At 36.6% G+C, this 27,913-nt stretch overlaps 2 protein-coding genes across 11 annotated transcripts in view; both read left to right on the top strand.

Moving 5' to 3' along the window:
- The window catches only part of NRXN3 (neurexin 3), a gene marked incomplete at its 5' end in the record, with an annotated part of 1,486,708 nt that overhangs the window by 1,429,480 nt on the left and 29,315 nt on the right, over positions 1-27,913 (top strand). For all 10 annotated transcript variants that reach the window (XM_081083746.1, XM_081083745.1, XM_081083748.1 and 7 more), the window contains one exon: positions 6,217-6,295. In XM_081083746.1, the coding sequence (XP_080939872.1) occupies positions 6,217-6,295 (79 nt within the window). The remainder of the gene's footprint in view (positions 1-6,216; positions 6,296-27,913) is intronic.
- Positions 10,489-10,870, top strand: LOC308513649 (alpha-ketoglutarate dehydrogenase component 4-like; the record flags this gene model as incomplete). Its single annotated transcript, XM_081083840.1, has 1 exon — positions 10,489-10,870. The coding sequence occupies one exon, from the start codon at positions 10,489-10,491 to the stop codon at positions 10,738-10,740; it is 252 nt and encodes an 83-aa protein (XP_080939966.1). The 3' UTR covers positions 10,741-10,870.

Raw genomic sequence — 27,913 nt, 5'->3', positions numbered from 1 at the left:
TGTGTTTTATCTATCACTTTATTCCTCATAACTGTTACAGTGCTTGGCACATAGGTGTTCAATAAATATTTATTCAAGTAATAAAGGAATGAATGAATGAATAAATGAATGAATAGAACACCTTGATAATATAGACATATATCACTGAGGGTTGATAGATCTTTTATTCTTCCTAGAATGACTTATACTATTGCTTTTGACATATGGGAACCATAATAGGTAAACACTGTAAGCCTAGCCATTGGTGCTTATGAGAGCTTTAGACAGTCATGATGAAGGGGAGAAATGTGGAGAATATGACATGAAATGCACCTTGATGAGCATTCTTGACATAACTATACAACGGAAGAGTTTCCTAAAGCAGTGCTGTTACTTGAAGGAGAATGGATGGTGGACCATTCAAAATAGCAGATGTCACTATAAATGTCTGCACCCTTAGTTATTATGAGAACTAAAAAAGTTAATATGCGTTAATTTCTTAGCGCAAAGCCTGAATATAGCAAATGTCTAATAAGTGGTAAATGTTATTAGTAGGCATGGTTCTAGATAAGTAATTCAGATATCTTTTTCTTCTCAAGAGTACTAACTACTCTTTTTCTCTAAGGAATTATGAGTAATCACAAAAAATGATTGTGATTTTGGAAAAATGCACCCACACAGCCTAAGATTGCTACTTTTATAAATTATTAGCGTATTAGCTGTTTTATTGCATTTTTAAATATATTTTTATTGTTGATAGCATTACATATATCTCCCATTACCCGCCCTCACTCCCCCTTCCTCGCAGCCTCTACCCTCTCAGGTCTTCACTACCCTATTGCCCATGTCCATGGGCTATGCATATCTATATATATAAAAGCCTAAGTGACTGGCCAACTGGCCGACTGGTAGCTATGACATGCAATGATCACCAGGGGGAAGATGCTCAACACAGGAGCTGCTGAGCTGTGGTGACTTGGCAGCTGCAGTTCTCTGGTGACGCACCCAGAACCAGAGAGGAGGGAGCCTGATTCTGGGGTGCATCACCCAAGAACCACCCTCTCGCAATCTGGGACCCCTCAGGGGATGTCGGAGAGCTGTTTTCAGCCTGATCCCCACAGGCCAGGCCAAGGGACCCACCAGTGCATGAATCCATGCACTGGGCCTCTAGTGAGTATGTAAGTTCTTTGGATTATCTCTTCTCATCCACCAGCACCACATCAAAGTATGTCAGTCTAGTCCAGGCCTCTCTGCTTCAGGTCATATTTTGTTGGTCAATTCATTTTGTTCATTAGATTCCACAAATAAGTGAGATCATATGTCTTTTTCAGTTTGGCTTATTTCACTTAGCATAATATTTTCCAGGTCCATCCATGCTGTCCCAAAGGGTAAAAGATCCTTCCTTTTTACAGCTGCATAGTATTCCATAGTGTAAATGTCCCACCGTGTTTTTTGTTTGTTTGTTTGTTTTTTATCCATTCATCTACTGATGGGCACTTGGGCTGTTTCTAAATCTTAGCTAGCTATATATATAAAAGCCTAAGCGTCCGTTATGACTGAACAACCAAAATGACCAGTCGCTATGACATGAAATGACCACAAGGGGGCAGATGCTCAGTGTGTTCCCACAGCCAACCTCCCCCAGTTCCCCTCCCCCAACTGGCTGGCAAACCTCCTGCAGCCCCTCTCCCCGACCCTCCCGCCCTATCCGGCAGGTCCTGGCTGGCAGCTGGCAAGCCCCAACCAGCCCAGCCCCGATCAGGACTGGGTGAGATGGCCCTGATAGGCTCTGATTGCTGGCCAGGCCTAGAAACCCCAACCAGGCATGAATTTCGTGCACCGGGCCTCTAGTTATAAATAATGCTGCTATGAACATAGGGGTGCATACATTCTTTCTGATTAGTATTTGGGGGTTATTAGGATATATTCCTAGAAGTGGGATCTTCTTTAAAGACAAAAATCTGTGGTTCTGTTCTACTCATAATAATTGTATCCCGAGTCCTTGTGTATCTGCTATATTATACCAGCCATGGAATCAATAATCAAAGAAGTATGCCTTTTCTTCCAAGGTTCAGGGTCAGAGCCTGCATTTACTTATGTTTGTGGAAGGACACAGAAAAGAATACTAAAAGGCACTAAAGGAAGGCCGGGGGTATTCCCAGGGTAATTTTGAATCAACTTGTCATTACTTTTGGATATGATCCTAAGTGCATATCCCGAAACCTTGGTTTGTACTTGTTGAGTTTTTTATGTGAGGAACAAAATTGGAAAATAAATAAATAATAAATCCTTAAATATAATATTCTTAATCCTGAGTTCTTTGCAAACCAAAGTTTGCTGCTCCTGACAGAATGAGTTTTTCTGAAACTGCAGTGTTCTGGGCCTGCATGTTGGTATTGGGAGCCAGCTTCTCCAGATAAACCAACATTGGTTATAGTGATGTTGGTCAAGGAGGGAGTGAGATGTGTGTAATTGCTTTGAGAGTCTCATTGGCCGGGGCTGTAAATAATGATGATGAAGTTTGAGGGACAGATAAGAGGGGCTGAATTCACCTAAGACCTATACCTAATGTCTTGATATAGAGCCATTGGAAAGAAATCAAATTTCACTTATTTATCTAGCTCTCCTACCATCTTCATGAGTATATACTTTTTATCATTCTTCATGGCCGATGCATTGTTTTTATTTATTGATTGATTGAGTTAGTTTTACTAGTATTGCTTGAGCATGCACCATATGCCAGGAATAAAGCTTCACTTTAAAAAATATATGTTTTTATATATTTCAGAGAGAGGAAGGGAGAGGGAGAGAGAGATAAAAACATCAAGGATGAGAATCATTGATCGGCTGCCTCCTGCATGCCCCCTACTTGGGATCAAACCCACAACCTTGGCATGGGCCCTAACCAGGAATCTAACCTCTACCTCCTGGTTCATGGATCAATGCTCACTCACTCACACACCAACCAGGCTAGAACTTCACTTTTAAACATTACACTTAAATTAATATCCAACCAATAATGAGACTCTCTGTTTATCCCAATTTACTGATTAAAAAAAAATTGAGGGTTGGAGAGGGAAATAACTTGATTTCCCAGGTTACCAACTGAAAGTGTAGTAGAAAGTCAAGCTTGCTCTTACCACCATCTAATAGTCTCCCTCCCATTAAACCTTCAAGTCTAGCCACTATTTGTCAGAACTGCTGGTAAATGTGCCTCTCTTGCCTGGGAGAAATGTTGCATTTATCCATATTCATAGAGAAGACCAGCAGAAAACAAATCTCTGGGAAGTGGGGCCCAGAGACAGTGAACTGGGGAGAAAGGGAGCAAGAACATGGAAGAGCATATGCATGGGGTCTACATGGGCGGTAGGGGCCAATTTTGGGGACAGAAGTTGAGATGGTAATGGGGAAGGAGAGTGTAGCTATGTACAATGTTATCCAAACCACAGGGGAGAAAACTTAGGTAGTATTAGAAGGTGGAGGAGGGAGAAGAAAATAGTAAATATTCATTCAATCTCAGAGTCTAGCACTTTTCTTGAAAAAAAAATTTCATCATTTCTTTGGCCAATAAAAATTAAGATCAATTTATTAGAAGTAAGTTGAAGATTCTACTAATATTATGTTAATGTTTATAGTGGGGTTGTCTTATTTGGTTGGTTGGTTGGTTGGTTTCGGTTGGAATCATGCATTGTTTTCATACACTTGCTCAATGCCCTTTTTATACCCTGGCCTTCCGTTCTTGAGATGAGGTCACTAGATTGTCATTAACTCATCAGGTTTCACTCATTTCTAGGGACCAAAGCTAGTTAGGCAGTACATGGGCTATTTTATAAGGTCCTTATAATTAAGTCACTAACAATTAATTTCCAATTGATTATACCATAGCAGTGTATTCTCAACCACTTTTTCATTACCACCCTCTACGGAGGTTTTTTTTTTTTTGATACATTTTTTTTCCTAATTGTCCTTATAAAATTTTAATACCACAGATATACTGTATATTTATTTAAGTACTATGGGCTGTTGGTAGGTCATAAACCCTTGTTACACCTAAGATCTGCTCCCTTCACCCAAAACAATCGTTGCTGCCTTGGAGGAGGTATCACCCCAGGAGATAATGCATCCTTTAGAAAGATCTAATATTGATTGTGGCCCTTCCAAAAATAGTGTCTATTGCCTTCTGCGTGTGTACAGTTAGCATTTATTCCCTTGCCATCTCCCTTGCCTAAATACCCCATTGTGGACCTGCATGAGGCCTCATGCCAGCGGGAACCTCCAGGGGAGTAAACTGGCCTTTTCTCTAAAGGAAATATGGGGCTCCAGGACACAACTGACAGCATCAGTTGCTGGAAATGAAATGCACACTTCAATAGCATTTAACTGAGAAAAAAAGTATGTTTGAAAATTATCCTTCTATTAACTTTATGGAAGAGCAGGGGTAGAAGTATCTGCCTGTCCGATGTAGAATAAAGATCAATAACATGGGTTAAGGCACCTCCCTGCCACCGTCAGTTAAGTGAAATCAATGACCAAATGTGTTTTTTCTACTGTTCATTCCTGTGCCCAATAATTTTATGCCTAGTATGTCTATTTCAAAAAGGGTGTTGGCTGGGAATACGAAGCATATGGGTATTTGGTTGCTAGAACTGCCCTAACTAAAGTACCTCAGACTGGGTGGCTTAAACAACAGAAATTTATTTTCTTATAGTTCTAGAAGCTAGAAGTCCAAAGTCACAGTGTCAGCTGAGTTACTTTTTTGGGGGGGTGGGGGGGGGGAGAGACTTTGTCGTTGGCTTGTAGATGGCTGTCTTTTCCTTGTGCCTTTACATTGTTACCCCTCTTGGTGTGTCTGTGTCCTAGTCTCATCTTTTGATAAGGGCACTTGTCATATTGGATTAGGCTTACCCAATGACCTCATTTTAGCTTTATTACCTCTTTAAAGACCTAACTTCAAAATATCAGTTACATTCTGAAGTGTGGGAACTAGAATGTCCACATAGGAATTTGAGGGGACACAATTGAGGGGAGCAAGAATAAAATTTATCTATTCAAATCCTTACTATATTTCTTACTAGTTGTGTGTCCCTCAGCAACTTACTTAGTCTCTTTGAACTTCAGTTCTCTTTAAAAGTATAATAATTATGTCTGTCTCAAAGAATTGTTGTAAAAATTATGTTGAATTAATAATAACTCTAATTAATAAATATGCATATAAGTCTTGTGCAGCATCTAGCTTATAATTGCCTTTGCTCTTGAATATGGATTCAGACTTCAGTGCATTAGGAATAATACCAGCAAACGAGTATATACTCTATTTGTATATTGCCCTATGTACATAGTAGGACAAAAATGTGTTTCTTTATATAAGATGTATAGATTAGTTAATTAACTCAACAGTATTTCTTGTGCATGTACCAGGCACACAAAGCAGTCTTCTCATCTATTATGTAGCAAGAGTCCTTCTTAACTGGCCATACCCACAGCCCCTATATTTCTCCCAGCAGATTCCCTGCAATCGGGGAGTTTCTCTGGGATCCAATAGAAAAACAAATGGTCTCAAGTTGAATTACTATTATTGCGACAAGAGATTTTCTTCTCTCCAGAAACAGCCTTACCTATGTCGAGAGACTGTCGTTTGGTATCTCTCTGCTGGTCCACATTACTAATTCAGCTAATTGTAGCAATAACACAAAGACATTGCTGCTAGCTAGGGAAGCGTTTATCCTGTTCCTGAACAGACTGCATTCCACAACGTTCATTAATTATGCCAGCCTATCGATTCACAACCACCAAATCATACACTCAACACCACACACCGTATGCATTTAAAATCCTCTCAAAGCTGTAGGGCATTTCTGGGCTGGCTTGTACTCTTGTATTGCCCACCCTTTGCAATAGTCCGTTTCCTGCCCATCTGATTCTCAAAATTGAAACTAAAGTCAGAATAAAGTCAGGCTGCACCATGTGATGGTGTGGGTTAGGGATGAATCTCCTAGAACCACTTTGGGTCACTCAGCTTCACATTAAGACCCACACAAATTGTCCAGGTCCAAAGCCATTCCAAGTTACAGGGGAGAAAAATTCTGCATCCTACAGCGTGCCCTCTTAGAGAAGTGAAACAGTAATAATGATGGAGGCAGGCCACGGTGATAAGTTGTCTATGCGTTTGTTCATTGGTTTCCTTATCTCTCTCTCCTCTCTCTTCCCCCTACCCCTTATTTTTTTTTACATGAACAGCCAACATCAGATGACCTTGTATCATCTGCTGAATGTTCAAGCGATGATGAAGACTTTGTTGAATGTGAACCGAGTACAGGTAGGTTAGGTCAGTCTTGTTTTGCTTGCTTTATTTTTTCATTTGCAAAAAACAATACATACATATATGTGAATAGACATGTGTTGTATAGATATTATAGTGTGTTAATGTGTGTTTTCCCATATCTATATATGTATAAACATACATATATAAATATTAATGTGTAATCTAAAGCATCAAATCCCATGGAAGGAGTAACAAGGTCCCAGGGAAATTTAAAGTCAGTTCCTTGATAAAGAAAAATCCATGGTATTCAACCTAACTTTGAGCAATCCAACCCCAGATTGACCCTGGGAACAGCAAATGCATAGCAGCCAGTGGCCACTATGAAATTGACAGGGTGGGGGTAGAGGCATGAAGGCCTATAGTGGAATGACATCAAAAAATTATCAACCCAAAGTGGAGCTGTAATGATCATTTAAACCTCGTGAATTGTTCTGAGCCTAAGTGGCAAACAAAACAAAACCAAAAAAACAGAAACATTTTCCATGGGATTTCAACAGCAGTTCACATGGTATTATATTTATACTAATTTTGTTCATTGGGTGTTTTAGAGAATTTGTGCAGCAATAGAGCAAACACAAAATTAGTACCAAGCAATGCCATGTCAATGCTGAGATGCTTCAAAATGTATTCGCTGTGCTGAAGTCCAGAGGACTTTGGCAATTAGGAGCTTCTGTGTGTTCCCCATTTGCACCCAAATACATTTTGATGTTTTATGGCCTTTCTTTAGAGTGAGCTTTATATGATGTAATGTCCAGTAGGTAACTATAGTCCTTGACTATTTCCTATCAACTTTCCCAAGTCATCTGTTTTGAGACTTGCTCTAAGTTAAACATTTATATATATATATATATATAATAGAGAACAGATATCATCGAATTTCTGTGTATGTTTAAAAGAATTAAAAGCTGGAGTTGGGTTAGGATCTTATTTCTGCAAAAGCTAAGAGAAATAAATAGAATTTTCTAATTGATTCTTTGGGTTGCTTTAATTTTTCCCCTTTCCTTTTTTTTAAAAAAGGCAAGCCAGTAAACATTTTATTTTGCTAATTCTAGAGAAATTTAAGCTTCATGAAGAAATAATATAGCAGAAGTAAAAATATATCTGTTACCCAAAATGATTTACAAGTTTTCACATTTTGTGGAAGCCTGACTGCTGGTGACTTGCAAGTGGCTTTGGATCCAGGAAGTTCTGTGGGTGCCTGTCCTTAGCATGACTAGGGACATAACACTATGGGGGGCCTTTTCACTTTGAAGTGTGATCTGTTCCCTTTTGTGTGGGAGAAAAGTAACTGTGATCTGGTTAGTCAGATTTTTTTCAAATTATTGTGTAATTATCTCAATGTATTAAGTGAGGTTTTAACTCTAGAGGGTATTAATGTAAGGGAAGTAAGTCAGACAGAGAAAGAAATATACAATATGGTTTCACTTATCTGTGGAATCTAACACTAAACCAACCAACCAAACAAACAAACCAAAACAAACACAGACTCATAGAAACACAGACCAAGGAGATGGTTGGCAGAGGGGATGGGGCATGGATGAAAAAGGTGAAGGGGAATATAGTCAGTAATATTGTGATAAATCTGAAGAATGATAGATGATTCCTAGAATTACTAAGGTGATCACATTGTAAGGTATAAAAATGTCAAATCAGTATATCGTACACCTGAAACTAATATAACTAATATAATATTGTATATCAACTATACTAAAATATAATAAAAAATGGCAGATATACTTAATCTATACCGGAACTTATACACCAAGTGCTTATTCATTAATTCATTCAGTCATTCATTTAATAAATATTTCTTAGCACTTAGGAAGGATACAATTCATCTCTAGATTTGAGTCCTTACTGTTCTAATAATTCTCATAAATGAACTGTTGGGGAAAAAGAGAACAAGGAGCTTTACCACCTAAATTACCTCTCCAACAAATACATTTTGTGTACATTAGTCATGTACTAGGTATTAGGGATTCACATATGAATATGGCAAGATCCACATATTAACTGATTCGTGATCAATAGTTACCTAATCACGTTTATTCTTTCTCTGGTTTTCTTGCTTTTATAGCAGTGATATTTATATACATATACATACACAAACATGTTTCTCAAATCCATAGATTTTAAGTCTTCATATAAAAACTGAGGCTTGATCATTTTGAGATATTACTGCCACCTTCGCCTTCTACCTCCCCCCACCCCACATAGTCATATCCATATCAACCTCCCTAATAACACAGGGTCTTTTCCAGATCTCAGTTTCACAACTTGTACAGCTCCCAAGTGTAATTATATGTTGCCATTTGATATTGAACATGAACAGCTCCAAACTTGAGTGGCAGCAAACTAAGTCCATTGGCCTTTTAGTGGTTGCACAGGTGTTTCTGCTGATTCAAAGGCGGAGGACAGAATTCAATGCCAGTAATTTCTTTAGTAATATAATTACATGGTGTGTGTGTGGGGGGGGGGGGGACTAAAGCAGTGTTTAAACAATCTGTTCTGTTCTGCAAGGGAGTAGGGGAAGGGTATATAAATAAGTCAGGTGACAGGATGCCAACCCTGAAGCAGCTAACATGCGCTCTAAGACACAGCTATTGATTTCCCTTGCCTGGGATCATTCAACTCATCACATTTGAAGGATGAGCATTTCTTCTTTCTAATTTTATTTACTCCATAAAGTACTCCTGGTAAGTGATTCAGAGACAGAGGGACATTTGTCAGAGGCATAGTCCTTAGGGGAAAGGGATAGATATACCTATTGATGTGCAAGTTTTGCTCTGGGACCAGATAAACACTGATGAAGGTTACAGAGCATAGATCTATCAAGCACTTTTTGGTATTATATGGGAAATATTTCCATAGCCTTCACGTTTTCAAGAAAATGCAGATTAAAATCTAGAAACAATTAAACAGTTGTTTCTGGGGCTAGTTTTTGCAGTACCTAGTGAGAAGGATTTCATTTGCTGCCCATGCAGCAACAGGTAATGGTGACAGTTACATAATTTTGACATAGTTAATCTTGAACTTCCATATGAATAATGAGATTACAATTTTGACTTTAAACAACCTAATTCACTACCTCACTTTCTAAAATGTTACTCTTTGCCATGCTCGATATTTGATGGAAATACACTAAATTTGGCTAATTACCTAGGCCTTGTTCAATTTTACTTAACATTACCTTGTCTTCTCTCATTGTACTAGCAAGTGTATGATTTTCTAGCTACCTCAGTTATAAGGCATTTAGCTTCTATAAGTTCTTTTCTGATTGAAATCCACTAGAAGTTCTTGCTTTTCATAAATTTGGGCAGTTTAGTATGTGCTAATTCAACAACTTTTACTTTCAGGTGGGCATCACATTTTAAATGAAATTAGTTTTCTTACTTAATTTTCCTTAAGTCAAAATTGGTCTTAAAGCTGCTGATTTTTAAGTCAGAAGCAAGCAATTGCTTTTCATGTCAAAAGCCCTCTTTGGGCACTCAAATTTGGTGTAGCTCAGTCATATGATGGTTAGAGACAATGTCAAAGTGTTTGGAGTTTGGTTGATGATAGTTTAGAAACCTTGAAAATCGAATGGAACTCAAATTTTCTCTGAAAAATATGTAAATGAGTTTTTAAAAAACAACACCCTCCTCAAGTTTAGGTTTAGGTCCTAAACCATTACAAGACACAGAGTGAAAGCTCAATTAGTATTTATTGATTGAATCTATATGACTCACAAAGTACCTCATAATCTTAAATTCAAATAGGAGATTTGTCATCCATCTGACTTCATCTCCCCTTAATCAGCTAATTAAAACCTACTGAATTATTTAAAATATATAATTTTGTATAAGTAAACATCACCCTAACAAACCCACATATGTTCAACAAAATGAATTCTCTACTTTCCCTATCCCTTCTACTCCAGGGAACTAGCTCATTTATAATGAGTAAAAGGTAAGATCACAAATTCTTAATATTTTCTTAAAAAACCCAGAATTGAGCCTTTAAAGTATAAAACCACCTGCATCAAATTAAAATATTCAGAAGAATATTAGAATCACTATTTAACTACCTAAAGTTGAGGGTCAGGATTTTAACTTTCCTAATTTATAAAAGTTGAATATGTTTCACACAAAAGAAGTCAATGTCTACTTAATATTTTAGATTTGTGAAAGCTGCCCTTTCTTGGGGTCATGATGGGCAGCAAGATGGTATCTGCTAGCAGGGTAGTGCAGGTAGTCAATCCACATACTCCATTAATAAGGTTCCCTAACAGAAGAGACAATCCTAAACCTAATGTATCAGAAGTTTTTAGATCAGCAGGACTACCATCTCACTCTTCTTTAATTTCTCAGCATTCTAAGGGAAGTAAATCGTCATATTGGCTGATACATCAGGGTCCAGCAGACACTGCAGAAATAATAAAAATATTACCTCAGAAATAGGAAATTTGTGTCTCAAGAAGAAGTTGAATATATACAACGTGGAGGTCCTGAATAATCACTGACACTGTGGCTGCTGTTTGTTATCAAGAAAAAGAATTGTCTTTACAATAAAGGACTTCCAAAATGACTAATGAGAAATTATACATTAAACAACTTAAATAAATATTCTGTAAAAAAAAAAAAAAGAAATATAGAAAACTTAGATAGACACTTGTATTTCTTAATTTATGTATCTTGGTCAGCTTTTCCACAAGCTAACCTAATTTTTATATACTTTATACTTATTAAAGTACACATTTTAAAAATATTTTAGATTTGTGACTTTGCATATACATGTTTCCTTTCCAATTATACTCTATTGATATTAAATTGTGCAGTAAGCTCATATTTTATTGTCCTTCTTACATATCCAGATTCAACAATAACAAAAATATAGAGCACTTGAGAGAATTCAAATAACCACTAGAAAATAGAATTTTTTCATGAGACTATGGGAGCGAAATAACAATTAAGATATTCAGTAAGTTCACTTTTGTGATCTAAAACAATTCTGAAATAAAGAGAAATTGATGACATTGACTTTCTTTTTCTTCTCTCTCCCTCTCCTATGTTCCTATCCCCGGTGTTTCCATCTTTGGAAATTGAAATATATTCCTAGATTAGCTTTTTTTATAATTAGAAATTATCAACTTCCTAAATTGTATATATTTATGGCCTTAAACTCTAAAAGTCCTTGGTGTCAGGAGTCACAGAGCAGAGGAAAAAATAAAAAGAAATCCCTTTAACACTTGAGAAATTGACATGGTAATAATTAACAACTATATTGATTCATCCAGCAATTATCCAGGGATATTTTTTTTCTTGGCTGTCAGCTAACTAGGTTTTTCAAGGGACAGCACTTCCACCAGAGGGCAGACAGTAAAAGGAAGTAAAAATGAAACACATCCATCATCAAGAGTACTGTGCTAAACAACTTTTATAACGATTGGATTGATGGGAACATTTAACTGATAGCAGTAATCTGAGATCACCAAATAATTACTATTTCCAGAGTGTTTCTCAGATGTATTTTTACTCCTCAACTCCAAAGTCCTTACATTTGCATTTGGTGTTATTTTTAGTTTCACTATAATACTCAACCCAGTGTGGGTAAAATTTAAATTTAGTGGAACACCAATAGCGGAACACCCCCAATTTGTATTCTCCAGGTGAAACTGGATTCTTAATCTTTATCAGATTGAGATACTCCAGTGAAGTATTTATAATATGAAAATTTGGCACTGAATAGCTTAAAAGTTTGCCAAATCATTCCTGGTTTTATTTGCTGGAACACTGTGGGAAGTGTTAAGACACTGCAATGTTAAGACAGTAATAATTTTCTAACACAGGATTAAAAAAAAAATAGAGCCTTGTTCTCTAGAATCTTTGGTTAAAAAAAAAGTAAATTGCTTTTTAAATATGATGTTTGTAATCTTGTGTGTTTTTCTATAAACACATAAGTGTCTCCAGCAAGCTTGAAGAGTTAGCAACTTGTATGTTTTTATTACAAAGAAAGGTTTATTTTATTTTTAGAAAATTTTTTTCCAGGTGGAACTCATGATTGGTAATGAGAATCATGTTTAAATGTTATTAGTCAGGTGGCTATTAATGGAGTGGCTGTTTGGTGTATAGTAGAATAGTAAATGCTAAATTAAATGTTATATGGATGTTTGAGTATCACAGTGTCCAGAACTTTACCTTGAAGAGCTCAGGGACACTTAAAAACACTTCCAATAAAGTAATCTGAGAAATGATTTAGCTTTGGAAAGCAGAATGTAAGTAGATGTAACATTTGTTAATGTAATTAATCAGTATTGGCTGTAGACATTAGTCATTCTTATATTTGATTTATAATATATTTATAATACATCCAAAAGCAAACAGTTGCTCACATATAAGGTCTAGGCTAGATCCTACTAATTCTTTAATTCCCTTTGCTGATCTATAAATTAATAGAGTATGTTCATTGGCACTTGATGTTCCAAATTTTAATGGTAGAGTTTCTGTTTTCACTCATTAACCTACTCAGTGATAAATTGTATCACTTCTTAATAACCCAACTCTACCCCAACCCAAACTAATTTTTAAACTATTGGAACAAACATGTGCCCTTTAAGTCTCTAATGATAAATATTTTTGAAAATTGGAGTAATAATAGAAATATAAGCATAAGAAAGTGTCCTAAGTAGATGTTTGGCAATTATATAATTCATTGCTCAGGCTCATGGATTAACCATTATCATAGATTCCATAACAAAAATAACAAATCTAATAAAAATAATAAATGAAAAAAATTATATATGCTTTCATTTGAAAGTTTAATAAATCACTTATTTATAGAACATTTTTCATTACTACTATGAATTTATTGTCTATTAGGGAGGACAGAAAAGTAAGGGCAATAAAAGAAAAGAATGGATAGGAAGGGAAAAAACAGTGTGGACAATGACTGGAAATTCCTAGAACATTATCAAAACTCTAAAAAGAGGTCTTTAATTCAGCAAATAGCATATCCCATTCATAGACAAGCAAGAACAATTACAGATGATGCCAGCCAGGGACAGAATTAAGTAAACCCAAACACCATTCTTCTGTATCTTAGGTTGGGAGAACAGAATTTCTGATTGATTACAGTGGAAGAATTAGAACAGTTCAGTCATAAAGTTTTCTTTGAATCCCATGTAACAGTATGGTCTAGGGCAGTGATGGCGAACCTATGACATGCGTGTCAGAGATGACAAGCAAACTCATTTTTTTGTTTGATTTTTCTTTGTTAAATGGCATTTAAATATATAAAATAAATATCAAAAATATAAGTCTTTGTTTTACTATGGTTGCAAATATCAAAAAATTTCTATATGTGACACGGCGCCAGAGTTAAGTTAGGGTTTTTCAAAATGCTGACACGCTGAGCTCAAAAGGTTCGCCATCACTGGTCTGGGGTCAGGGCTTCTTAGGTAATAGCTTAAGGATGGGCTTATTGAATTTCAAACTAAACTTGTGAGAACTTCCTGATTTCAAATGCCAGTGCAAGTAGTTGATAAGGAATTAGCTTAATGAAATCATTAAGCAAATCCTCCCTAAAAAATGAATAAATAAAGAGGGATTGGGTTTTAAAAGAGAGGCATTTATGGGTTTTCTTGTATTCTTTATGTTCTATATTTTTTCTCCCCTAAGCCCAAGTATGTACTGTGTGTACCTATATATATACACATATATTTATATGTGTGCATACTAAATTTATAGTGCCTCTCACTCTATATATATGTAGACACAGTATAGATGAGATCCAACTAATGTAAAAACAGAGATTAACAATAGCCCCTGCCATCAGCCATGTGTTTTACACAGAAATTCACACCATCATTCTTACATCAGCCAACATGAACATGCATGATACTGTTTTAACTTGGTAAACAACGCATGTTAATTTTTCTTTAGGTTTTGCTTTCTTCTTTATCATAATTACAATGATGATTCCATACATCAGTTATCCTTGAGAGGGGTGGAGAGAAAAATTATACAGATATATCTATCCACATATGCACATCCCTGCATATATGTATAAATAGATATATGCCTTGTATATATTTGAAAAACACTTTATGTTATTTCACCTCATCTTGTGCCGCATGAATTTTTGGTGGTTCAACTTATTTTATTTTGTTTTGATTCATATTTTGTATTTTGGTCTATATGGCTATTTTTAACTCATTGCTATCCTTTAAGATTAATTATAATCATTGTTTTTTAAATACTGAGAGATTTATAGATATACAAATCAAACAAGGCAACAAAATCTTTTCTTGCCATCCTAATTTCGAATGTTTCCCCTTCAGCATATCCCTCCAGTATTTATGCTTAAAACAAAATAAACTCCAACAAAATCTAAGAAAGTTGTGTACAAAAGAATGAAATAGTGTTTTCCTCTTCTTCCTCCAATGTATATTTTCCCTTTAATTTCCTCCCTTTTTCCTTTTTTATTTTTCCCCATATCTGCACAGGCCACTTGCCTTTACTCTCCCCTTTATGACAATTAAGAGGACAAATAAGCCAGGAAATACAAAAAAAAAAAAAAAAAAAAAAAGAAATAAAGAAAAACATGCAGGAACAACAAACAAAGAAGCACATCCCTCTCCACAAATTTCAGATGGCATAAAAAGAATTTTATTGCAGATATAGAGTATTTGTTGTATCTTTTATTTCTGGACAAGCCCAGGATCATTGTGTGGCATGCAGTGACACTTTCGTAGCTGATCAACTAACCATGGCCTCCATCACCAACGCATGGGCTTTAATGATGCCATCTTGTGTTTCATCCAGTGACACATCCAGGCTAACCCAGCAAGTCCAGTGTATGAGTTGTGGGGGTAACTTTCTTTTGTAGTTATAATTCCATGGGTTCTCATTTTTATTATTATTTGCATCGGGTCATAGTAGACCCAAGAGCTGCTCTTGCAGCATCTCTGTCTGGTTTTGTTCCTGTGTTTGCTTTTCCTTGCACAGCAGTCAAGCATGTGTGTCTCTTGTCTGGTCTTGCCATCCTGTCTTGGAGTCCACTGTCTTCGTATGGTTCTGTGATTCTGTTCTCTGTTTGTAACATGTGATTTGAAATCCTCTCCCTTGATTTCTCACTCCCTTATCATTTCTACTTTTAACCTTACCCCTGGGGAACTTCACAAAAAAGCAAAACAAATGTTCAGTTGATTTTGAGGCTGATAACTGTGGTTTGCATCTGGAAGTCGTAAGTTGCACCTTTTACCCAGTTAAGGAGGCAAAACCTACAGTGGGAAACCACTAACAATAATAGCCCAACAACCACCCAATCTACAACAATAAGAAACCCTTGTTGATTTTTTTGGTGTGATTAAATGGACTTACTATTAGTGGAATTTCATGTAAGAGCTAATTTTCAAAGAGGTTTGGTTTTTTGTTTGTTTGTTTTTGTTTTTGTTTTTTTTTTTTTTTTCCATAGCTTATCAATCTTCTAGTTAAACCTTTCTTTGGAGACAGATCAACAGAAATTTTTTTTCAGAAAATGCTAGTGTGAGGAAGCAACACCATTTCTGCTGTATAGAGTAGTGCCTGTTCCTGAATTGGTAAAGCATTTGTGTACATCTGAATATTTTTAATTATAAAATTCATTAATGTTAATGTATTTTAACATAACATAAATGTGTTTGGCAAGGCATCCAAAGGGGGATAAAACCTTTTTAACTCACTGGTTCTACCTCATGCATATTTTGAGGTAAGATTATCTTTTGATCTAAGTCAAATGATATATATTTTATTTTTTAATTCATGGAAGAATTAAAGAGCCAGCACTTTGAGTTGGACTTAAATTCCTTCTCTTCTCTTTCCAAAGAACATGACATATACAATAGCTTTAGTTTTGCTATTTGGTTTGAATAGGTTTGATTATCTAGAGACAGAAGTGGAATAAAACGACCAGTTAGTTAATCAGATTCTGGATTATACCTGTGATTATCCAGGAAATTTGCTGTATAACTTGGAATGATTTGATTTGTTTGATACTAACAGTATGAAAATGAATCTCTGTAAAATTTCACCTCCTTATTAATAAAGGTTGAGCAGAAGAGTATAAAAGGGATTAATAGATTAAAGATTTTTAAATAGCTTCTAAAATAAAAATGCCTATATTTTTAATCTGAAAATAAAGAAAACATTTTAAGGTAGATGATTTTATGATGAGATTTCAGTCATGTCAGGGTAGCTCTTTGGTGCTCATAGGGAAAGGAGAAGAACAAAGAGGAAATTAATGGGCTCTGTGGACTAAGAACTTTCTAATAAAGGAGAGAGGGAAGGTGGAAAAGACTGGAGGGAGGGTTATTCTTGAAGAGCCAGGTAAAGCAGCTTGCTAATAAATGTTAAGAACTAGCACATACACAGACATACACAGTCCAAACTTGTGATGTTTCTATAGTGTGAAACATTCCCACCATGGTTGATTGCTTGTCACACATACGATAACACTAAACTCAGAATTGGTACATGATTCTATGTATTTTCACCATACAGATACTATACACATCAATAACCTCAAGAGCATAGGTAGTAGTAAAATGTAGTAAAATAACCAGGAAGTAATGAATTTTAAGTTGTTCACCTTTGTTTTTAATATACTGTATTTGACTGTAATTTTAGCTATTTTTTATAATGGCTGTGTTTAGCAACCACTTGCAAAAATTGCTGAAAATGTAGCAATCAATTATCATGAGCTGGCTCTTGCATATAACTGGTCCAGATAACATGATGGGTGCGTTCAAAATGGTATTTATTTAAATTTCATTTTAAGAAGTTATGAAGGGGAAACTATGGTGGCTATCTTACAGTTGAGAACATTGGAACTCAAATAACTTGCTTTTCCAAGGTCACATATTTGGGCATTCACATTCAAACCTGTTTGAAAAGGGATGCATTTTATTTCTATTGCTATATACACAGAGGATCAAGCTTAACACATATTAAAGCACTGAACTGTTCAACAATTATGTGCTCATTTCTGGAGCTTTGACCAATTTTTTTCCCCTCAAAATAGAGTTGCAACTACTCTTTTAGTAATTGAAGCTGGGCAGGATATTTCTTAGGTTTGAAAATTTTGTTTTCTGACCTTGGAAAAGCTATAAGAGATGCCTTTCTTAGCACATAATGATAATCTCAGCATGATTTCATTACTCCATCCGTATGTTTTCATAACTTTTAAAATATAATGAACTTTATTTAGTTATGATATTTGACATATGTTAATGAACCAACTCCACAGTGAACTATATCAGTGCGCTTTACTTCTACATTTTCTCATAAACTAGTATGTGAACATTTAAAACAGTATGGTAACCATTGCATTGCTGAAAATGACTGCAACTTTTGAAAAAATAATTTTACTGTTAGATAACTATTGTTTTGTGAATGAGTTTGAGAGATCTGGGAATTAAAAAGAATGTGTTGGATCTTATTAGCCCTTCCAATTTGACACACTAGATATTCTATTTGGGCTTTGCAACACTTTACCTTGATTTGGTGTCAGGTTTAGTTGTCCCTGTGGTCAACCTTCACCAAATATAATATTGAATAAAGTCCCTTGAGGTGATTTCTAGGCCTTCTCCTATAGGCTTGCCCCCACAATATCTTATTTCCTTCATTGAGTAAATATTCATTGAGCACTTAGTATAGTCAAGTCTATTCCTACATTATTTACATTTTTAACTTCTTTAATTCACATAGCAATACTATGAGAGTCTATCATTATCATCTTCATTTTAAAAATGAGTCAACCAAGGCACAAAGGAACTAAACACATTGTCTAAAGTCACACAGCAGGAAGTAGAAGAAACTGGATTTGAACCCAAACCAACTGGCCCCTGAGCTCACACACTGGTCCCTATGTTATACTGTCTCTTATGATGTACAACTTACTCCCCCTTAACCAATATATATGAAGTAGCTACCTGCCTTTTTGATAATAATGAAAGTGTGTGTATTGAGTATATTAAGTGGACAGGAAACACTCATTAAATACATTTGTTACCATGTCTCTCAAAGACTTCAAAAACCTTTGTTGATAGAGGCTATGAAATCATTCAGTTCTGACTTATGCAAACAGTTGTGGTTGCAACGACTTACCCTTGTTTTCTATGAGGTGGAATGGTTTCAATATTTAGGGTAAATACTATCTCTCATGTGAAGTTAGTCATTATTGACATCACTTAGGTAATAATTTGTGCACTGGGGGCTTTCAGCTCATTGCTCATTAGCAGTCCTGTTTAGAACATATGATCAGACAACAGCTACCTCTAACTGATGTTAGGATTCTAAGAATAGGGACTCTTAGTGAGGGCTCTGGTAAGATGCTATATTTTCTCTATTTCAAAAATAAGTATGTTCCTTGGAACACAGTGTTTTAGATGTTACAGCTAATAGGAAGCAAGAAAATAAGTGAGCATGTCCCTGACAGGATGGATTTCTTATCCCCTTTCTGACATATGTGTGCTCTTGACATTTCATACTCATGTGTTTATCTCCTCTTTTATTTTCCTTTTTTAAAACATTTTTTTGATATTTTAAAAAGAGGAGAAGGGAGAAGAAGAGAGAGAGAGAAACATCAATATGAGAACAGACTATCGATTGGCTGCCCCCTGTACATACTCTCCTGGGGATTAAGCCCACAACCTGTGCATGTGCCATGACCTGAAGTCAAACAGGCAACCTTTCGGTGCATGGGACAATGCCTAACCAACTGAGCCACACTGGCCAGAGCTTTTTTATTTGTCTTACTTCTTTGAATTATGTATCTCGAACTATGAGCAAAAAAAATAAAAACAAACAAACCAAAAAAACTTTTGGGAGATTTTGAATTTTCTATGCCAGGAAAGAACCTTAAAAGATGTTTCTAAGGACTAAATTTCACAGTTAAAAAGAAAACATCTTTTTAAAGCTAGGTTCGCTTTTCTTAGAATCCTTCTTAGGAAAGTATAACTTGCCCAGTGAGGGGTCTCATTACAAATAAGATTAGTCCTGAGTGTCCTGCAGCCAGATCTTAGGCTGGAAAACGTGACAGTGTTGAGGATCCTCTGCTGTGGAGCCCAGCTTCCACGGTAGCTTTTAAGCACAGAGACCCCTTTTGACTCCAAGATCATGAAAGCTGGCAGCAGTATATTGCCAAGCATTCCGTTTTTGCAGAGGTCGCAAAACTTTTTTTGGTAAAGGGCCAAAGAACAGATATTTTAGATTTTGAGGGACTTATCATCCCTGTTGTTGTAATCCAAGGCAGCCAGCCAAAGACAATACATAAATGAATGAATGTGGCTGTTTCAATAAAACTTCATTTTAAAAAGCAGGCATCAAGATAGATTTGGCTCCTACCCCTCTTCTGCTGAGTCCTGATCTAGAGGAAATCAGATAGGTTAAAAATTTGTAGTCTTTTATTTATTTTTTTAAATAGATGAATCCTTCTTGCCCAGTTTGGAGTCAAACTTGTTTTTGCCATTAATCCTTACCTGAGGATATTTTTCCATTGATTTTTAGAGAGAGTGAAATAGAGGAGTAGAGACGAAGAGAGAAAAGCATTCATGTGAGAGAGAGACACATCTATAAATTGCCTCCTACCCACATCCCAACCAGGGCAAGGGATCGAGGGTGCAACTGAGGTACATACCCTTGACCATAATCAAACCCAGGACCCTTCAGTCCATGGGCCAATGCTCTTATCCACTGAGCAAAACTGGCTAGGGCTAGAGTCAATCTTAATACACATTTCTTAAATTCTCCATTAAGTGCATAGACCACATGGGATAGGATAGGGCATAAAAAGCTTAATTCTCACCATTATGTTAAGTGTGCCATTATCTCATATACAGAACATGTTATGAACGTACTAAACCAGGCTCCTCTCCATCCAGCTTGTGCCCTGCAATTTTTGTAAGAGCTTCATGTTTTGCCCTTTTTGCAACTCCATCCTTTTCCCTCCCTGCCTCAGCTGGGGCGCAGGCTGCCTTTCCCCGCTTCCAGGCCGCCTTGGCAGTAGCTTCCCCTGAACTCCAGCCCACATACTGTGTCACATCCCAGTAATTCTTCCCCAAGCCTTGCCTGTGGGTTACTGAGCTGACAAGTGTCTAAATGACTGAGATAAGATATTTGCAACCTGCTGTGAACCTCTTCTTTCCCTGTACTTTTTGATTTGCTGCTTTATAAGCTTTGACAGAAAACGTTCTTGGCGACACAGGCAATGAATGGGGAGGGCAAAATGGAAGGGGCACACGATCCAGGACCCCTTCCTGCATGACAGGCGAGCGCATTTATTTATATCTTCGCCAGCTGAGTGGCAGAGGTAATGGATTATACCGTGGGCGCAGGAAGGAGCATCCTTGTCCGGAGGGGAGTAATGTGCTCTACCACCTGGCAGCAGATTAGACAGAAGGAGCAGGCTATGAGAATACAGGTTCATGAAAATACAGGTTCAAAGCCATATTCCGTGTGACTGCGAACGTGGCATTTGCTATTTTATAAATTAATGCTTTGACCCTTTGGCATCTTTAACATTAGGTGGAAAAAGGTACGAGAGGCTCATACATGAAGAGTAGGTAAATTGTGAAGCCAGGTTTGAATGTATCCCAACCCCAAAGGGAGCATCAGAATTAAGTCGGGTAGCCAGGATGCTAAGTAATAACCTTAAGAGCTTTCTCCATTAGCAGGGCCCCCTAGTGTGGTATTGTGCCTGGAGGGCTCTGAACGAGAGAGAGAGAGAGAGAGAGAGAGAGAGAGAGAGAGAGAGAGAGAGAGAAGACTGAGCCATGAGGAGGGGCTTTGGGGGCAGGACACGAAGGGGGTTGGCTTTTAAAACAACCTAATTTAGAACGAATGTTTTAATCAGCCTCTGAGATCAGAGGGATTATAGGAAATATGAATAAAACAAGGGTACGTTAAGCACTGTCGATGATCTGATAGAGAGTAACAAGGTACAGTTTCAATTTCTTTTTCTCTCACTACGCTTGAGATAGCTGGGTATTTTACTATCTGGTTGCTTGTTCATTCCTTTGTTTATTTGTACTTAGTCATTACTAGCTTTTCCTATAAAGCAAAGGGGCAAACTCTGACCCAGAGACCAGCTGAGTGACATGAATAGATGAAACAGACCAGGTTTCACAGTCAGAAATAGCGAGAACTCCGATGGACTGGGGCAAACATGCCCTCATTTAACAACATTCAAATTAAATATATATTTTTAATTGATATAAAAATAGATCCTATGAAATTCAAACACAGTACAACCATGAGATACACAGCATTGCTTATTCTATTTTTTTTATTTCTTTTGATCTAACACCTTAAATTTGAAGAATTGTGCTCTCAGTAAGATTTTTGGTTAAGGTGTCATCTGGTGATATTATTGAACTAAATATAGCAGTTCTTCTCCCAAACTCCCATAAAGTTAAAGGCCTTTTTAAAATTTCTTTTCCTTTTTACTTTAACTTTAAAGTTTACAAATCTCCAAGGCTATAAGCATGCAGAACTTTAGAGTTCATGGTGATTATTTATCGTTAGGTGAGAAAACTTAAGCCTACATACATAAATTGATTTGTTCAAGGTCACAGAACTAGTTTCTATTAGAGTTGAAATTAAATCCCAAATGCCCTCAATCCACAATGTGTACTGCTTTATGGATACTGTATATCAAGTTTTTATTAAAAGCCCAAAGATTTTTTATTCTAAACTAAGATAGTATCCAACAGAAACACCTGGAGATGTGTGAAAATTGATTCTCTTCTTTCTACTGGTCATTGTTATCTCACAAGAGAGTATGTCATTGACCCACTTGGGGGCTACATTTATAACTCTACAGTCACTAGGGGAACTGACTAAATGGTGAAGCAGTTAGTGAGGACTGGAAGTGGTTTATGGTACAGACACAACCCATGTATGGTCTAGTGATGAATTGTCAGTTGCCGGGGTCCGACCCCAGCAGGTCCAGGGGTTCCCAAAGGTGTGGACGGAGTCGGCGAAGAAGGAATAACACGGAGACAGTGTTCAGTTGATCAGCAGCCTAGCCAGGATCTCCAGCCAAGTTCTGGTCTGGATCTCCAGCGAAGTTCTGGTTCAGATCTCCAGCCAGGTTCTGTAGCCATGTTCCCTCGCTAGGTTCTCCAGCCAGGTTCTGTCCAGGTTCTCCAGCCAGGTTCAGTCACCAGGTTCTAGTCAGGTTCTCTTGCCAATTTCTGTAGTCAGGTTCAGTCCAGGATCTTTTGCCATGTTCTCTCCAGCGAAGTTCTTCTGTCTGTAGGTTCTGTGTAGGTTCTGTCTTCTTAGTTCTGTGTTCTAAGCTCTGTCTTCTAAGTTCTGAGTCTTGCTGTCTTGTTACATCTGTATTTATACCAGTTGATTCAATCCTATCAATCTCTATTGCAAAGGTTAGGGCATTTCTGATCTCCATTCCAGGGAGTAAAGATTATGTAGCTTAAGCATGATTGTTCATAGTTAAAGTGATTAATTACCCGCCTGGCACTTAGTTAAGGGGTTTTATTCCCTCCCTAACTTCAGGGGAAAATCCCTACCTGGGGAAACAACCTTTCTCAGAGACCTTGGTTAAAACACATAGTGCCAAGAAGGTGAGCAAACATATTAAGAACAGTATGCCATATATGCCAGGTCCTTTGAAACAGCAAGGATGGACCGGCTCCCGGCAGTCAGTGATACTGCCTTCCTACCTTGAGGACATAATATTAGGCAGACTAGAGCAGTGGTTCCCAAGCTCAAATGCAAAACCAGTGTCAAGCTATGCCTAAATTCATGATCCATGTCAAAATGAGCTAAATAAGGACATTATAGTGAACTTTGTGGAAATAAAGTTAAACTTAGACTGTTCTACATTCTGAGATTATATCTTCTGTTTTATTGTAATGGTTAAAATCAATGTCTATTATAAAAATAGTGTTTTATTACTGTTTGTAGCATCTTTCTTTAGCAAAATAAAAGTTGGCAACTGTATGTTACCCCTTCCCCACAGATTTTTTTTTGACATTTTACTGATATGTGCAAACAAATAAATCAACATAGAGAAAATAAGAGATTTGAAGTGTTATCTATAATGTGACACTAGGCTTAGTAGAACTTGAAGACTAGAGATCTTTCTAAGTCTAAAATTTTATTAGGAACTAGATGATCTTAACACCAAACCAATTGTTTCATTGAGCCCTCACCCCAAGAAGTTATTATTTTAAGCCCAAAGATTTAGATGTTAAGTATTAAGATTGTTTTTTTAAATTTTATTACATAAGGATAGATTAAAGACAAAAAACAGAAATGGGAGATTTTTTTTTTAATCTAGAATAAATATTATTAGAAGGTCAAAGTAAGTTTATAAATATAAACAAACTAAACAAAAATATTTCTAAGGACTTGAATACAAGTCTAGAATTTCTGCTCATCTAAAGCCTTATAGAAAAGTAGAAAAGGCTGTTTTGGAGAGCTGAATTTGCCTACATTTGAACTAACACGCTTTGTCCTTGTGAAAAGAGAAGGTTAAAACCCTTATTTCCAGCCAAAAGATAGGGTATGATCTACAATGACAAAATTTGTATCCATAGTTATCATCTCCTCCCACCTTTTCTGTCTCTTAGGTAATCTCTACCAATAACCTCTTGCTCCATGAAATTTATTATCTAAATGTTTAAAATATTACACTTAATTTAGCCTAATAAGAAGCCATGCCAAGTTTACTGAGTATTTATTAGAAACCAGAGGTTTAGTGTCCTGAGTCAGGTATAAGGGTTATATTATCAAAAACAGACTTTACAGTGATTATCCCTAAGTGGTGCCCAGTGTGTGATTTTTATTCTGTTATTCATACTCCATAATTTCCAGGTTGAGTATATTTGCATTTGTAATTGGAAAAAAAGTATAGATATACTTTTTTATTTTTTATATTTTATTGATTTTTTACAGAGAGGGAGAGGGATACAGAGTTAGAAACATCAATGAGAGAGAAACATCGATCAGCTGCCTCCTTCACACCGCCTACTGGGGACATGTCTGGAACCAGGGTACATGCACTTAACCGGATTTGAACCTGGGACACTTCAGTCTGGTTAGGGCTAGATAAGCTTTTTTTAAGTGTAAAAAACTATAGAAGGAAACAAGAGACATCTTGTGAATATTTGGATATAGGAAGTCAGCCTGACCCAGTTAAATATATATATATAGTGAATCCTGTTTTTCCCATGACTTTGATTTAGTCCATATAAGTGTAAGGCCCTTCAACAAAAGCTGCTGGAGGAATTCAAAGATGATGATGAAGATGATGATGATATGTAGGAGTCTATATAGCTGAACATCCACCAATTCCTTAAGATCAGTCCTGATAATCAACTGACAAATGGTCGATGGACACACCATAGTCGTATAGCAGAAGCAGGCATAAGGTATCTTACAAATGACCCATTACTAGAAAGTTTAAAGTTTGTGCTTGGAACCCAGGAGCACAGATGGGATGTGAAGTGGCCTTCAACAGACACTGGAAATGTGATTGATTCTTTCACCCAACCTTAGGTGCTGTGTGCATCCTCCCTGCCTGACCACCCTCATCTATACATCTGCTCCTTAAATATAATAAATAAATGAAATAATGCCATTGCCAATGAGTAATTAAAAACTTTGCAGTCCTCTCTCCTCACCCTTTTCTCCTTCTTCCCTCTCTCTCCCCTGATAGGATGTCCAGAAAATTAAGCCAGCTGTACATTAATTGAGACTCTCTTCCATGTAGGAAACATCTGTCACTGCCTCTGTGAAGCTTATATTAACGAATTAAAACATTTGATTAACTTTAATTCAAAAGAATGAGGCAGTCTCCTCAGTCATTTAGCTCATCAGGGTTTTGGGTAGTTCTTTTGTGTGTGTTTTTCATGTGAAGCTTTTTTCTGTAGTCCTTCCCTGAAGCAGTGAGATCTTTCAGCAGATGGTGTTTTCCAGATCTATACCCTTTCCCTTGTGCAAGGGGGAAAATGCCCTCGACAAAAGCAATTTTGAAGGGAGACTGAAAAGGTCTCCACGATGAACATATTTTTAGAAACAGCTGGTAAAACAAATGGTCTGAATGTGATGCCTGGAGCAGCTCTATTCAAACGACAGGGAGTTTAAGGATAAAAACAGCCACTTTTCCATATCAGCACTCATAGTGACTTCCATGCTTGCATTCAGAAAATGTGAGAGCTAGCTAAGACTTTCTGATTTCTGTTGTGTTTCCTGGGACAACTTCTTTCACTCTTTTTCCTTTTATTAGTGTATGCATTTATCAGAAGCTGCACATCAAATAGTCAGGATTGTGAATGCCAAGCAGAAATATAATTTTAATTTACATCTAATGGATTTTTTAAAAAAAATTGCTGTAGGCTTCTAAGAATGTTCCTATTGGATAGCATCTATGTGAAGTCCAAAAGATCGAAACAGGAAACTGATAATATATTTAAGCATCTCTGATCTTATATCCTATGCTCTGAAAAAAGTCAGGCACTGCTACTGAAGACAAATGTCTGTATTTCTAGGCAGTAAAAAATCTGATTTCACTGTTTATTCACCGCCTTCAGAGTCTGCTTTATGACCTTTCCTTGTCATGGCTTCATTTGTTTACCGAATTGTTTTGTTCTGGAGCCACTGCCAAGTGCCATTACACAGCTCCTTTCATCACACGGATAGGTGAAATGGCTCTTTATTACATTTTGTACAGTAGTTCCAATTTTCAGATTACTTATGTGTTCTCTCTGAGCCAGGCATTGCACAAACACTGATTTGTTATTATTGAACTTGATAAACGGGTGTCCACCTTATCAGTTGCTATTCATGTTGGCTTTTTCCACTGCTTTCTTTACTATGGTTCTATTTTCATTTTAAGAAAATACCAGGAATAGTGCCTCAAGAAGAGTTAGTTAGTCATCATGTTGGACCTGGTGGGATCTTACCCACTGGAAAAAGGTCCCATTTTTAAATGATGTGCAAAAAATAATCTTGTATACCTTCTTCTGCTCACCCCGCACTCCATGGGGCACAGTGCTTACTTGATAGATATAACTGAGAAATTTTAAAAGGCCTTTACTTTCATTTTTTATTAAATAAATGAAAGAAAACAGTCTTTTCTAAAACTTGACAAATCTATAAGTGTGTCTCTTTTCTATTTTCCCCAAACTGACCTACTTGATAGTTTTGATGTTATATAAGATAGTCTGGGACTGATTTTTTTTTTCTTTCATTCTGACCCTAGAAAACATGACCACAAACACTGACAACCCAGATTTTTAAAAATATATTTATTCTTGTCTTTAATATACATTTTCACTAAAGCACCAATCTGTAATTTTTATGGATGCCTCTTTTGATGTAAAAATAACTCCACATTGGAGTTACAGATACTGTAGCACACACTGGAAATCTGACTACAAAGTCTGGTTATGTGTGTCTATTAATATGATTGCAATTATGTATCATATGTATACAAAATTACATAAATGGACAAATACTTCCTCTGAGACATTTTTTAACTTTGGATTTTCAAATAATGTCAAAGTTGGAGAAACGTTTCAAGAATAGTACTTAGAACTCCCTCATGCCCTTTTCTCAGGTTCACCAACTGTTAACAGTTGTCACATTTGCTTATCATTTTCTCTCTCTGTATGGGAGTGTGTACTAGTATAACATTTATATAATTATTAGCATGTATATCACTCATATATCTGTGCCATTTGAGAGTGTATACAAAACATGATCTATACAGATAGATATATAGATGGATAGATAGATTGGTGGATGTCCCTCTGAACCAGTTGAGAGTAAATTGCAACCATCATTCCCTTTCCATTAAATAATTCAGTGTATATTTCCTAGGACCTAAGATAAACAAAGAGTACAGTTATCAGAAATCAATAAATACAGCCTTGATAAAAATCTCACTTTGAGTACATACCAAATTTTTATCAACGTCTGCATAATGTATGTTAGAATTACTTTTTCCAGTTCATGATCTAATCCAAGATCACACACTATGTTTAGTTGTCAAGCTAAGCAATGATTGAAGCATTTTTCTGATATATTATTTTGTTTTACTTCCACACTGTGCTGGTCATGGATCAGGAAAAGTAAGGCAACTTCTTCCAGTCCTACTGGGTACATTGATGAAGCGCTGGGGATACAAGTATGAGCAAGAACAGAGATAACCTCTGGTGGGTTTAGTAGGGGAGACTGCCATTAATTATTAAGGGATCTCCAAATAAATGTGTGGTGACAAAGTTGGATGAATGCAGGACATGTGACAAGGTAGGGATGAGGGGTGAGAATACAGGTGGGGGCAGAGAAACTTTCTCTAAGTAAATGATATTTGAGTTGAATTATGTGGGATAATTGGGAGTTAACTGGGCAAAGAAGAAAGAAAAAGCACTTGAACTTGCAAGAAATTTTAGACACTAGGGAAAAAATTAGCCATCTTTGAGAGGGTGTCATTTTGGAGTAGCAACTATTTCACAGGATTTTGTCCAAAGTATAAAAGAAAAAACCTTTGCCTGAATAGGCTTTGGTGTCCTTCTGCATATTTGAGAGTGATTTAGTGACCCTGCACTGCCCCTTGGTGGGAGTGAGT

This window comes from Myotis nattereri (genome assembly GCF_964212035.1).
Source record: "Myotis nattereri genome assembly, chromosome: 1".
Lineage (NCBI taxonomy): Eukaryota > Metazoa > Chordata > Mammalia > Chiroptera > Vespertilionidae > Myotis > Myotis nattereri.
The sequence above is the reverse complement of the archived record's forward strand: the minus strand, read 5'-3'. Positions and strand labels throughout refer to the sequence as shown.